General features: G+C 42.7%; 1 protein-coding gene across 1 annotated transcript in view; it reads right to left on the reverse strand.

Moving 5' to 3' along the window:
* Neto (Neuropilin and tolloid-like) overlaps positions 1-14864 on the reverse strand; it is a 224550-nt gene that overhangs the window by 206774 nt on the left and 2912 nt on the right. The window contains exon 2 of the mRNA XM_033477937.2: positions 12981-13448. Coding sequence (XP_033333828.2) covers positions 12981-13125 — 145 coding nt within the window. The 5' untranslated portion in view covers positions 13126-13448. The remainder of the gene's footprint in view (positions 1-12980; positions 13449-14864) is intronic.

Here is a 14864-nt window from a genome sequence, read left to right on the forward strand (position 1 = left end):
TTCGTGTTTGTCTGCTCGATCTCTTTTTTTCAGAATCGGGAGGAAAAGAGGAATGATTTCCGACGGGAAACGATTTTGCATCCCCTATCTGATTCTCACGTTGTCCTAGAAAGCCACTGGAGGCTTTGCAACATTGAATTATTCAACCGCGTTAACCAATTTAAAGAACGATATTGACTTTCTCGACGTCTACATGGCGTCGTTATGGTATCGAATAAACTTTCGTGTTTAAAAATATTTGGAACTTCGAACTGGAGTGCGATCACTTTCCTATTCTGTAGGTGTCCAATAAACGTTTATAAAATAATATGTAGTCTCTTCTATGGTCCGAGCTTTTTAAATGGGTATAAGAAATTTCGAAATCAGTATAAATTCATCTATTTGTATAAATTAAGAACGAATTCACAGTTTTAAAAGAATGAATTTACTCTGACGTGTGAAATAGAAGTTAAAACCCAGAACGTACGACATTGTAGTAAAAAATGCAATCCTTTTCACAAGTAGGATAAGTTAAATTAAATAAATTATGTTCAGCTATAGATGATTAAAACACATAAATAAATTGAATAAATATATTTTTAACTTCCTATTCTGCTCTGATTAAAAACGTCAATTGTTACGCTAGTATCTCTAATTTAAATCAAATTAAAATCGAAAATATAAATTGTACGACGTCGATTATTTGATTTAACACCTTCACGCTTCGCTAATCCTAATCAAATTAGAAAGATAAAATGCATCGGTGAAATGGCAGTCGAAGTATTAAATCGTTTGATTTATTTCAACGGATGAAGTGCCTCTGCCGTCGTTTGTGTCATAAAACAATTCTCGCCCAACATTCTTCGCGAATCCAACGCTCTCGATATTTGCGTGTTGTAAACGAGTAATTGGCAAAGGTGAAGGAAGGCGTGCGACACGGGTAGTTTCAACAATGCCATACTTATCGCTTTGTCGGTGAAGTGCGAGTGGAAACGACGCGACGCGCACCTACGGGCAAGCGCAAAATCCAATTTCACTGATGAACACCCCCCCACCCACCTCCCCGTGCAATTAATCGAAATCTGTCGTCATTGATATCGGTTCGGCTGCGAATTTAATTAACCGAAATTCTACTGTCCTGTGCTTTGCGCCAGCGAATTTCTTCGGGCACTATAATGTATTTCGAACGTATGGACTTCTGGTAGAAAAATTCTGTTTTAATAATTCTACGGGGTGTCCCACAATTACTCGAATGTACCTCGGGTGTGTGTCCTACAAGCAAAAATAAGACTAAAATGTTACATAGCAAAAAGCCCATTAATGCTTTCTTAAGAATTTATAATTAAAATGCAAAGTATCATTTAAACGCTGCAAAATATACCTCCGTTTCAAAGTGACGTCCGCCTTTTTTCACGTAAATTTGACATCGACGAGTTACTGAATTTATTCTTGATTTCAGATGGTTCCAATTTCGTCTAATTTCTTCGCAGGTGATGTTGATTTTTGTAATTAATTCGTAACTTCTCAACAAAGCATTTACGGACAATTTTGTTATACAAGGTGTCCCAAGATCATGGTATTTCCGGAAAATGTGGGATTCCTGCGATCATTTGAAGTAATTTTCTCCTTTACAAGAATGTTCTCCGAGGCATCGTTAACGAGTTATTAACGAACAACACTGACCAATGAGAAGCGAGCTCGGCTAGCGCGAGGCGGCCGAGCCAACGAGCGCACGGAGCGTTGGCTTCCGTTCATTGGCTCGGCCGCCACGCGCCAGCTGATCCCGCCTCTCATTGGTCACTGTTTTTCGTTAATAACTGTTAAACGAAGCCGCGGATCGCATTTTCGCTAAGGAAAAAGATACTTCAAATGATCTCATGAACCCCTCAGTACCCGGAAATACAATAATTTTGGGACATCCTGTACATCATATTAGTCTTATTTTTACCTGTAGAACACACTCCCGAAGTATACACGGAAAAATGCGGGACACACTGTATATTGCATAGATGGAAAGAGACACGAAGAGAATTGTATTTATTAGATATCTACATATATCGCGTATCAAAAGTCTAGTTATTTGCTACGTCGAGCCTCGGTATTAGATATCGATATTTATCACGTTTGTTATATTGATTTTTAAACTGCGGATTCGTTAGTTCGTTTTTAATACCGATGCACCTTCGGCAAGCAATATACAAAATGAATAAATATCGGTCTGAAAATGTTGACTTTCCCGCCCCAAAAAAGACGGAAGCAAACTTTTCGATCCGCATCATTGAGCGCTGCCGCGTTAATTGTTCCGCGCCAGCGATCGATTTATCGGCGAGCTCAAAACGTACACGTCTATTGGCCCCGGGGATCTATCGTACACCTTCGACCCTCTTCCCGCCCGTCGCTTATTTCTCGAATCCGCTGATCAATTTGTTTTCGATGTCGCCGAAATCTCGAGGTACTCGTAAACCAGAGGCGTTCGCCTTCTTGGAAACCTCTTAGAACCCAATTCCGGCGATAAATCCGCAATAGTTTCGCATGCACTATCGGGTTCTCGTTGTGAAGATTGGCAGGCAAAATATCCAGGAAACTTTACTCGTAGGCGCCCCGTTGGGCGATAGTTTTGTTTACCGATTGCCAGTTTCACGTTCCGTTCGTGCGTGCAAACGGGACTCGACAATTTTTGCCGCTCGGAGGGAGATAAAACCGGCGTGACGTTGGACAAAAAGGCGTCGAAAAAAGCTGGCAGCCTATTAATCGCCGCGATTTTATCTATCGCCGACGTTGCAGAACCTCTGCACCCGGATCCCTATTCGGAAATATGGCCGAGCCGATAGAATTCCCAGCAGAAAATTGTTCCGCTCCCTATCTCAAACTATTGCCACTGTGAAGAGCTGCCTAACGGTATCCTGAAGTGTCGCAAGCCGACCGATCGCACTTGCAATTTTGCAACAATTTCAAATCACGGCGATTATCGTGAACCATGACTATTCTAGCAAGTCAAAATAATTGATTTCATTCTCAGAATGTGGATCAATCGCTGGCTAAAAATTATGCTAGCGGCAGTGGTATTGCTACTAATTGTTAGTAATTACTTTTCTCTCAGATTTTACTGAACTACATAAAGCCTGTCGATTGAAATGACCCAATTCGTGTTAAATATGTCCAATAATGAAAAATGTACTTTAACTCGATTACCGCATTTTCCAGGTCTGCTACCTAAAAATTCCGAATATTATCCCTTTCCGTGAAATACCGCTGAAATCTTTCGGCAATAACAAATGTGGGTAACACAGCATTTTATCATAGTACCATTCCTTTCCCAGCGAAACAATGATTTTCACGTTCCAGCATTGGAATATTGCCGTCCATTTATGGAATGTCTTATAAAATGCTCATCATTGCTAGGAGTGTCTGGAATGTTGCAATAACGCTTCCCTTTTATAACCGTGGAGAACCAAAATTAATAGCATGGCTCCGAATCCGACACAGTTATCCTTTCAACGGTTCTTCCAAATATGAACAAACTTGATTAATAAAATTATTCTGAAACGTGACATAACAATTATTAATGCCGTCTTCGAGTCCCCATTCGAGTGGAAAGGGTTAAAACTGTACTACAGGCATTGAAAGATTTCTTGCAATCAGCACGCGTACAAATTACAGAGACCTATAAAAAGCGTTGTTTAAATTTTCGTTATAAGCTCAGACAGGAAAGTTAAAAATGTAAGTTTATAACTTTTTTCGCGCCATTGGAAATACCAGCAAAATTAAAAGAATGTATTTTAGTCATTGCACGGTAAACTGGTCCGTCCAGCATCTCCAAAAATTTCGAATCAATTAGTCCAGTTTTAAAAGATTTAAGTCCGTCTGAAAAATGTGCGAATACTTTTTGAAAAATTCATTTACGGAATAACGTTCGTTGTTTTTATCGATTACTAATTTAGAAGTGCTTCCACTGTACTTGCCAGATGTTGCAGGATAAATTCGGTTATACCGTCAATTGCACTCGTTTCGCTTGTTTTTGATTCGTTCAGAAACAACTGTACGCAAGCGCAGTAATTTCTGCAATTTTCGGCCTTTCATCGGCAGAAACAAAAATCCGCCATGTCGAGGCGATCCTCGGTTTCAGTCGCACAGCCAATTGATTAATCGCTTAACCATGGATCCCATCGAGACAACACGCCGAATATTTTCGTTATTGCATTGACGGCTGAAAACCGGTCCTGCGAACGGTGCAAGGCATGCATTTTAAAACACACTTGCTTTGCGTTCGCCGGTAAATGGATGTCCCGATGTTCCGCGCGGCGGGATCCATCATAAATGCGTTATATTGCCGTAGCCGGTAAGTTCGCGTGTAAAACCGGCTTTTGTGTGTCGAGATTCACTTTCCCGCTGTATTGAAATGCCTCGTGTCGCTGGCAGCGTTCAGCCGTCGCAGCGACGTTGACGACAACGTCGACCCGCACCCTCGTGTCGCCAGAAAAATGTGACAATGTCGAGCGGTCCCAGGAAATGGGCGGTTCGTCGTAGGAGAGAAACGACGCGATAGGGATGTCGGTCCTGAATGAACGCCGATGGAACGGCAGCCATGTCTTCCTGCGGGATTCCGTTAGCCCAGGAGCCATTAGTCTCATTTAGCAGGCTCGCAAATTGATTATGATCCGAGACACCAGAACCGTCCAAGTCTCTAACCCTCAATTGGAACCATCGGAAGAGAATACGATTTCAGAAAACGCGAAACGATCCCCGAAAGACGTCTTCCGAAGACGGTGTGACGTGAACTCTTGAAAGGCAATCCGATTGCAGAAAACGTAAGTGATCGTCAAAAGGGAATCCCATTGAACAAAAAAAGGAAAGAACGTAAGCGATCTTCAAAAGGCAATACGATCTCGTGAAATGACGAAATGGAATGAAGCATGAAATGATGAAACGAGATGAAGCATGAAATGATGAAATGAAATGAAACATGAAATGATCATGGGATTATCGTTACCCTATATGCTGCTACATGGAACAGCATAATACATAGAATGCATTAACGGATTTGTGTGTCAGACATTAGCCTGCTACGCGAAGATTAGTTTGATGCATTGTGCATGTAACTGGAGCGACTTTCAGGTATAATGTAAATGATTTTAATGGAACGATCAGCGAATTGTTTAACTACGTTTTCGAAAACGAATCCTTGCAGGAGCCTGAAGTTCACGATTTAATCTTTTGCGCTCAGCCGTTCGTACTTTTCAACGTTCGCTTTTCGTTATTTCATCCTGCGATGATGCATTATCCACTCTGTTTACTAAAAACCTATGGTTTGTTCGCATTAAAACGCAGTCTTCGTTAAATTGAACATCGTTATTTGCATAGAGACTGTCGCGCTCTTCATTGTCGTGTTAAAAATAATTTCCCAGTAAGGTCAGCGAAATTAGGAAAATTGTATTTGGAACATCGGTTCATATATTCACATAATTTCCGCGTTTTCATTTTTTAGAAGCCCACAGGCTGAAACTTCGCGCTTCTTCTCCCAGTCGGTTATAAGGTTGATAAAATGCGGCAAGTCGAGCGTTCTGTCAATAACAATAAGCCATTTGACGCTCTGGAACGAGCTGGCGTCGGTGACGACCGCCAAGTCGCGAGGAAAGAAAGTTACAAAATTTTTCGAAAAGCAGTCGTACACGGATCATAGCGTTACTATGGCACCGGAAATCGAATGGTTTCCCGGCTTCCGTCGCGAGATGGAAACAAAGAGCGGCACAGGATGGAAATGTTGAGTAGTAACGAAACTGCAAGCCGATAATGTGCTTACTCTGGCCTGACGGGAAGAGGACTTTAAAAGCGTGTTTGTGTGCGACAGAGTCGGCGATACATGGATGTCCGACAAGAAAATCGGAACGCTCGAAGTCCATTTCCACGCGAGCAACCAAGATCAAAGCAACAATTCCGCTTCTGCCGAATTACTAAAGGATTTTCACTGAAAAATCGATTTAACGCTCCGATGAATGGTGACAGTAATCTCCTCAGAACTACAGTAAATTCTGCCTAATTGATGCTCAGCTTCGAAACAGAAATGGACAATTTCGAAAGAGAAACCTTTTTATTCCCGCCTTGCGGCTCGCTTTTATAGTTGTTGACAATCGGTAACTATAAAAACGAGCCGCGAGGCTCGAACAATCGTATCTCCCCTTTCCAAATTGTCCATTTTCGTGTACAAGCTGAGCGTCAATTAGGGAGAATTCACTGTACTGTGATGATGGAAGCTATTATAATCATTGGTTTCGACATACAGTGACTCGCATTAATATTCGGACACGATATTGTTACAAGAATTATTGCTCCTTTTTATTGTTTATGATAGTATTATTGAATCAATTGTTTTCTCATAGAATAAAGCACTTCTCAAAGTAAGTAGTAGAACAAAATTTCCGCTGGACAATTTCGTATTGTTTATCAAGCTCTATTGTCGAGGTGTTCGATCTTTTTGTACAGAAGTGCACCGTCACAATCGCAAAGTTCAATTGACTGAATATAAAGCACTGGGACAATGTCGGAGAGATATTTTGAATTCGATTCAATACCCAGTAATGTGGAAATACCGACAATGACGTGTTTCCAGTGGGTCTGAGTCTCCGAGTTTTTACGTGCTGCTTATTTTGTTGGATGTTATAATATCGATGCAAGAGAGTAAAATATGACATAACACGATCCTGAGAAAAATTGATAAGAGAATATGCAGGGGGTTACTGATAAACAGAAGTGAACAGGAATAACGAATTAGATTGTTAGAATTATTTTTAATTGGTAAATGTATTTTCTATAATATTTATTCTGATTTAACGCTATATTTAAGGAGCACTAAAAGCATCTGTTTTATATTAGTTCATACGAATAATAATTTATTCTGATTTGTAACGAGTGTTATTGCAATATCTGTCGCAAGTGGCGCATATATTTAATGAATATCTCATAAATGTGTGTGTGTTTTTACAATCTGAATAATCGGAAATTAAAGGATTAGTGACCCTTCATTTTGTCGGATTCATTTCGTCCAGTGTTAATGACACTCGGATGTAAACATTTATTTATAATATCAACAATTTAACTTCGCTTTTTTGCGGAACCCAAATTTGCAAACGAGTATCAAATAATGCATTCACACACACACACACACACACACACACACACACACAGTTGTGGATGCGAGGTCCGTGTTTTTATTTATTATCATTTCTTCAGGATTATTTTACTTTATTGATAATATCCACAATATTTGCGTGCAGGAAATCAATGAATAGTATCGAACCTTACAAAATAGATACAGTAAGCATGTATAAAACCGGCCATATATTTGTACATATCTCTAAAAAGATATTCATGTGCGGGATGTACCGTGGCTGTGCCGCAAAAATACTCGTACACGGGGATGAAACATGTACAACGCAAATTGATTGGACCATTAAAATCGTTTGCATACATTCATTACACGTGTTCAATTATCGATTCTCATTACCGAAGGGCGCGATTTTTGCTTTTCCAATTCTATAAAAATATCGACTAATTTAAAATTTTATTTTATGTAAATCGTTCACAGTCTGTCCCTGCATACTCTTCAAGATGGACCAATGCAACCAACGAATAAACTATATTAAATTTAATTTACAGATATCACTTTTTGGTACTTTTTCAAAATTATGCTGATCTTAAGTTACAAAAATCAAATAAGCATTCGATAAACGACACGGATAAAGTACATTGAAAATTTATATGTATTTCAAACATTGTCGATGACGAATTCGACTCTTACATTCTCATTCAGGACACAATTTGTCTTTTCTTCAATTTTTCTATTGAACTCTGGAATATACAGCGTGTCCCAAAATTATGGTATTTCCAGGAAACGTGGGGTTCCTGAGATCATTTGGAGTAACTTTTTCCTTTACAAAAATGTTCTCCGAGGCATCGTTAACGAGTTATCAACGAAAAACGCCGACGAATGAGAAGCGAGCTCGGCTAGCGCGAGACGGCGCAGCCAACAAGCGCACGAAGCCCAGTAACGTTCATTGGCTCGACCGCCTCGCACCAGCTGATCTCGCCTCTCATTGGTCACTGTTTTTCGTTAATAACTCGCAAACGAAGCCGCGTGTCGCATTTTCGCTAAGGAAAAAGTTGCTTCAAATGACCTCACGAACCTCTCAGTTCCAGAAATACAATAATTTTAGGACACTCTGCCTAATCATGATTCATGAAAAAGGGCACTAGAAATAATTCTCGTCCATAGCTTGTTCTTTTCTTCTCCTGCAAAACTTTGTTCTCTATTACGTACTAACATTATGTACTAATGGATTTTGTCCATACAGTGAATAAATAAATAAATAACGATCCACGCTCCCTTATTCGATTTCCGTTCACCGTCACACTTCCGTCCCATTGTCGCGATTCGTCGAGTAAACCAGTCGGACATCGACGTCGACATCGTTGGCGTCTCACAAACCGACAGCAAGTAGACTAAATTTACGATCCCGCCGGCAGCCGGCCTAGGATCGCGATAATCGATCAAACGTAATAGCGATACGCTGTGAAAAATGTGGCGAACGTCGCGCGATCGAGACAGCGGACGAATCCGTAACTCGTTAATGAATCACATTCGATTGGCACCGGTTGCGTGTGCAGCCTTTATCAATCAGTAGAGGCGGCCGACAATACGCTCGGCCCGGTGTACGAGGTTCCGAGCCAGCAATTTCGCTTCGGAGAGCTTGCGGATTGCCGTATCCTGCGGGCCGAACCGAAAGCTGTGAAGTGGAGTTTTCGTGGAGCAGAACACGGTCGCCGGCAAATTAGGTGCTATGCAAATAAGTGTGTTCGCTTTATAGCGACGCGGTGGACAAGTTCGCCGGCGGTCGGGAAGCTACGAGCGACGACGTCCACCGGCTACAGCCATTGTGCCACTATGTTTCCTGCAAAACTGCCGCGAAGAAACTTGCCCGCCGAGTGGAACAGATTTCAAGAGACGAGAACAAAGTGGCTGGCCGTCTACCGTACAACGATCCGCGTTGTTTCGCTGCGCGCTAATGCGATTAGCGTCGCGAAACGACGACGAAACGCGGCACCGCGTCGCGCACAGACGAACGGTGCCGCCGAGAGCTGCGCCGGTGATAGAAAGTCGATCGACCAAGGATGCCGCGACGCTCTTTGAATGCACCCGCGAAATGGAAATGGTCTCGCCTCAAGAATCGTTGCTTTGACGCACCTAAGGAGAGGATGAGACTCGTCTGAACGGAAGCGAGGATTCTTTGGGAGTCTGGCCCGAACGATGTCGTATATTTCGGCGCGACTCGTTTACCTATGAACTCCGGATCGTCATCTTATTCTAGTTATCTTCTATCTCTGTGCTACGAAAATCCAGTTGCTGATTATTCTTTATTTTATCCTGCGAATTCAATATTATTTTATCCTGCTTCGTTATTTTTGCCGACATAAAAGCATGCGCCAGGACAATCTGGTTTAGTTCAAAGCTGAAAATGTTACGATCGATATTAACTTTTCTCTCTAGGTCACTTTTCTCAAGTATCGAAGGTCGTCGCTATTTTGTGCACATTAATTCCTACTTTTATACTACGATCTTTAACAGACTTTTAAAAACAGAGGTTAACGTTCAGAAAATAGAGATGAACTTCGATGCTTGAAATATATGTTCTTGAGAGAAGATAAACATGAATCATAATATTCTTAGCTTTGAACTAAATAAAGGTGTCTTGGCACATTTTTTGATATCAGCAAAGATAACGGAGATATTTCAGTGTACAGGATAAAATAAACACCCTATAGAGCATATAGCAGAAATGCTGCGATAACTAGTAAGTTTAGGTGTCCTGGCACATTTTTTGACATCAACAAAGATAACGGAGATATTTCAATGTACAGGATGTAAACGTAATGGATGTCACACAACTTAACTTTTCAACTTCGGTTCGATTAAGGAAAATACCTTACTTTCATAAAAATCTTCAGACTGTTGGCGCAGCAGTCAAAGCGTTAACCAATAAAGATTTAAAGGCTTTAAATCAAATCGATAAAGTACATTTCAACTCAGTCGAGTGTCTGAAGTACCGATTAAACGCTTTCTCACTTAACAATCTGGTTTCCCAATAATTCCATCGAATCCGATAAATAACGGATTTCAAGTTGCAGTCATGTTAACCTCGGAAGGACTGTCTGTAGAAAATTTGCTTGGTTAAGAAAGATGTAACCGTTGGAACCCAAATGTACCAAAGGTCGGAGTATCAAGTTTCTGTTGGCAAATAAATTGTTCACTTCTCTGGACAAAGTTCGGAGTTCCCGTCGCCCGATAGCAAACACCGTTCGCTCCCCCTCGATGTCTCTCCACTTCCGATCTCGCGATCTCCTTTAATGAAATCTTACTCTCGCCCCTATTTGAATAATCCTGTTTAATTAAACTCCACTTCCCGGCCTAGTGTTCCACCTTTGGAAGGGATTATCTTGAATTAACCGTCGATGTCCTCGCGCAGTCGAATCGCGCGGGAGGTGAGGAGGGCGGGCAATTTTTCTTAGTCTTCGCGGAAGATAAAGGCGGCTCTCCACGCGAGGATGGTGCGGTAGTCCCGTCGCAAACTCCGTCTCTGAATCACGGCGAGAGGAGCATTAAAGACACTCCCGGCCGTTTGTCAAAGTTAAACCGTGGAACTTGAGCGATTCCCCATCGTTTGCTTTAAAAGCAAGACGAATTCCCCATTGTCCCGCGGGCACAGGAATCCGCGTCATTAAAAGCTCCCGCTAGTTTACACTTTGCCTCGCCGAGAACAATGCAAATTGTTCCAGTCTTTGGCCTACCCCGTTCCCCCGTGCCCCACGGCCCCGCATCGCTACTTCATCTCCGGCTCTCGCCCACCACTCTTTAGTGCGCAATTGAACCTTCTGAGAAGAGACAATGTAATTGATCGCGCGAAACGTCTCCATTATGCGGCCTACTCGACGTGTTACCCTGTCCCGCGGACGGATTGATTGGCAGCGAGTTTTTTGTTAACAGACACGGAACCGATCGATGGGGCCGTCGAATTGACAGAAATCACGGGGACAATGGCGGAGGCCTCGATCGACGGAAGTTCCGTCGACAGGGCCGACAATTAACTCGATTTGACAAACTTCCTGATAGAAAGTTCGATTGCTCGTCACTGTCGATCGATAAACTAGTCAATTAATATCCCGAAAATACTGCTGTCCGTGTCGCAAGCGAGCCGCCCCGCTGCAACTTAAATCGGACACGATGTTCGGCCGTTCTCGTTAATGAAATTCGACGGGAAATTGAATGAAAAAACAGTTCAACTCGTGACTCTGCCGCGGCTGCGATCCGAAGAAAAAAAAATGTCGTTTTGGTGGCGTGCGAAAGGTTTCGGTTTTTCAATCAGCGCGTATCGCTGCTCGGAATAACTTTAACAAGTGTAATTTGAACTGTATTCGCCAATTAGAAGCCTCTATTACCTACACAAGACTGTGCCGTTAATCGGAAAGTTTAAGGGGGACTTGCATTTCTGTCAGAATTTCGTTCGAATGAAATTTATGGACGTGAAAGCTTTTTTGGGTTTCACCACGTTCTCTGCGACTCCTATAAAGATCGTGCAAGCTCCGAACTACTCATTAATCAATGTACAAATAGCAAATGCGTGTATGGTTCACTGTAGCAGTTGCCTACGCTAATTTTTTTATGCAAAAGAATTATTATCATTATTATCATTACCTACGCTGATGTGTTTAGCTTGCCAAAGAGTCAAAGTACCATTCGGTATGATAAATTTGAATTTTCTAGTTCCACTGTCATTAATCAGATTACTTAGAATTTCTGGGAAATTTTTGGGACTGATGTTCGCTCAACGTGTCAAGGTGCGATAAGTTAGCAAGTTGCTCGTGACATCTTAGCGAGAGAAACTCGCCGAAATGTGAACACCGTCGCAAATATTGCTGGAACTCGCTCTCTGAAATAATTCGCGAGAGTAATTTGCTAACTTCTTGCTCGATACGTACATTTCAAAGGTATCGACATTGTCGAACTGCTGCAAGAAAACGTTCAAATTTGTTGTTAATTCTGTCTGAAACCGATCATTGTAACAAACCTCGCGTCCTTCCTATTCTCCCATTAACCCTTTACACTACAGCAACTTCGTCGACTCGCGACGAACACTGCGTACATAGTCTACTAAATATGAACGCTGTTCATTTATTCCGAATCGAAACGAAACCTGATCAAAGGTTATCAAAGTCCAAGGACAAAAGTAGACGAAGACACGACGGAAAATAAAAATTGTTCTATTAGGTAAACGACCGAAGATGGAGAAGCGCTAAATCATAGTGCAAGGGGTTAAGAAACAAGTTGATCCAACCTCGCGTGTTTGCCAAGCTTCCGATAAAAAGATAGATCGCCAAGTAGCCAATCATGCATCAGCATGTCTCGCAGTCAAAGTTACCAGATGAACGTGGAGAGCCCGTGCATAAAACCGCGAATGCGTTACCGCAGGTGCTGGATTCACCGAAAGGGGTCAACAAACAATCGTTTATCAGCTGACACGTGAAAGCTATCGGATGGTTATCTAGTGCACCGTCGATCCTCGGCCGCGGGAGGGCGGCAGACCCTCGAGTTTTTTTCCGTTTCCGTTATCGCTGGTGCGTAACAGGTAGCTTCTCGATCCTGGAGATCGAGAGGAGGAAGGACCCGACCGAAAGGATGTGCGGGCATAACGGCTGGGGTTGGTTCGGACGATATTTTCTCGAAATATGTGGCGGAAGCGTGGCGCTCGGCACGGTCGTCGCCTAAATATAGAATATAGACGGACAGAGGGAGAGAGACAGACGCGGAAAGTGAGATAGGAACAGATAGAGGTAGAGAGTGAGAGATAGAGGGAGATAGAGTGAGAGAGAGAGGGATTGAGAGAGAGAGATTGAGAGAGAGAGAGATTGAGAGCTAGAGATAGAGAGATAGAGAGCGGTGTTGTTGGACTCACCGAGTACGAGCAGCAGAAGAACTTGTTGCGGGAGCCGAGCCACCATTGTAGGCTCCACCGCTCGCACATTTATGTATTGAAATCGGCCGATCACACCGTTCACCGATTCTACTCTCACGATCACAGCCGGCCCTTGCAACAACATTCATTTAACGTTCCTCCCAGGTTTCCTCGGGTGGCCCCTTTCTCCGCCTCGCTGACACTGCTCTGCCACGCTGCCGGGGCCGGGGGCCGTTGCCGCACAGAGGCACAAACACGCTTGCACAGCCACAAAATCAGAATCGATCCCACACTGGTCACGCACGTATTTTCCGCGCGTGAACACAAATCGGCCGGCGCGGTCGGGAGCCGCGGTTTACGATCCTGCTCTGGCCACACTCGCGGAACGCGCGCTTTCCACCCGATCAGCTCGTTTTCTCTTCTACCCGCACCGGGATTCTATCGAACGCATGATCGGACTCCGCCGCGCTGAAATATCATTGGACGATTCGACGTGCAAATTGCCGGCGACAAGCGTGTGCGACGCTTGATCGCGAGGATTTGCCTGCCGAGCGATGCTACACCTCCGCGAATCCCCTGATGACGATTCGATCGGATCGGTATTCGAGCGGCCCGCGACCGCTGTCCTCGTTATCCGAACGCGACAAATATTTCCTGGACACGCGGAAAGGCTGACCGGCCGCAATCGCAAGAATTACCCGCGAGGGAAGGCGGACCTGGCACCGATGGCAAAGAGGATTCCGATGATCAACGCGTATGGTCGCGCCGGTGTAATTTACGAGAAAGCTTAATCAGCCGGTCGATGTGTTCGCTGGAACAATAAGTCCTTTTTGATTAACTGTGTATTGGATCGGTCCGGAAGTTCTGGTGTTGCCGGACGTCGGTGATTACTTGAATGCGGATTTCATGTGTTTGTCACAAAAATGACTTGCTCCGATGCAAAACATTGAAATCAATTGAAAATACCGTTTCGTGCCGTCCGCGACTGGCTAAAATTCTTAACGAAAGAGACGAGTAGCTGTTTAGTTCCTGTATCTGCAATTAGTGTAGACAATTTTCATTTTGCGTAAAAATTCGCAGTCTAGCGATCGCGAATGCGTACGTTTGAATTTTATTTTGTTTGGTGCCGCATTGTGTACTGGAAAAAGATAGATCAGAAGTTCGAGCAGATTTTGTTGATGGCACGCGTAAAGCAGAAATAGAGCACTTTAAGCACTGGTTTATAATTTTCTGAATCAATAGCATGCACGATTACATTCGGTAAACTGCTTGCTCGATACGCCGCGCGTTATTTGCAATCGATCTTGCAAACCACTAATTGAGGCCACGTAAGTGGTTTATGTGTTACCTTCAGTGAAAGAGCTGTATTACTGATAGCTTATTCTCCTATTTGGGATTGATGCGATTATCGTCTGTATTACGTTGCAACATCGTTGCAACATCATGCAACATCATCACGGACATGTGCCTTATAATGTTTATATATTGATGTTAGAACATTTACAAAACGGATTCGAACCCATCGGACTTTTGTCATTAATATTAATTTTTAATCGAACGTTATTAGTACATCGATTACAGTAAAGACTGCCTCATTCGAACATTGATTTTTACAATAATTTAGTATTCGAACATCCTATTATCTAAACATTGTATCATTTAGATACATTATCAGCCAGTGGAGAACTTAAATGAAAAATGTTCAGATAATAGAACGTTTTGGTCTCTACTGTACATCTGAGAAGTTTCAAATATTTGGAACAAAGAAGTAAGTTTTAGATAATAGGTGTTCAAGTATCGATGGTACAATGAGGAAGAAAAAGTTGCGACGGCAATGGAAATTTTGCGGCTAATCGGATCCTCTTCCGGCAAAGTTAATCTTTT

The sequence above is a fragment of the Megalopta genalis genome, chromosome 9 (assembly GCF_051020955.1).
Source record: "Megalopta genalis isolate 19385.01 chromosome 9, iyMegGena1_principal, whole genome shotgun sequence".
Taxonomy (NCBI): domain Eukaryota; kingdom Metazoa; phylum Arthropoda; class Insecta; order Hymenoptera; family Halictidae; genus Megalopta; species Megalopta genalis.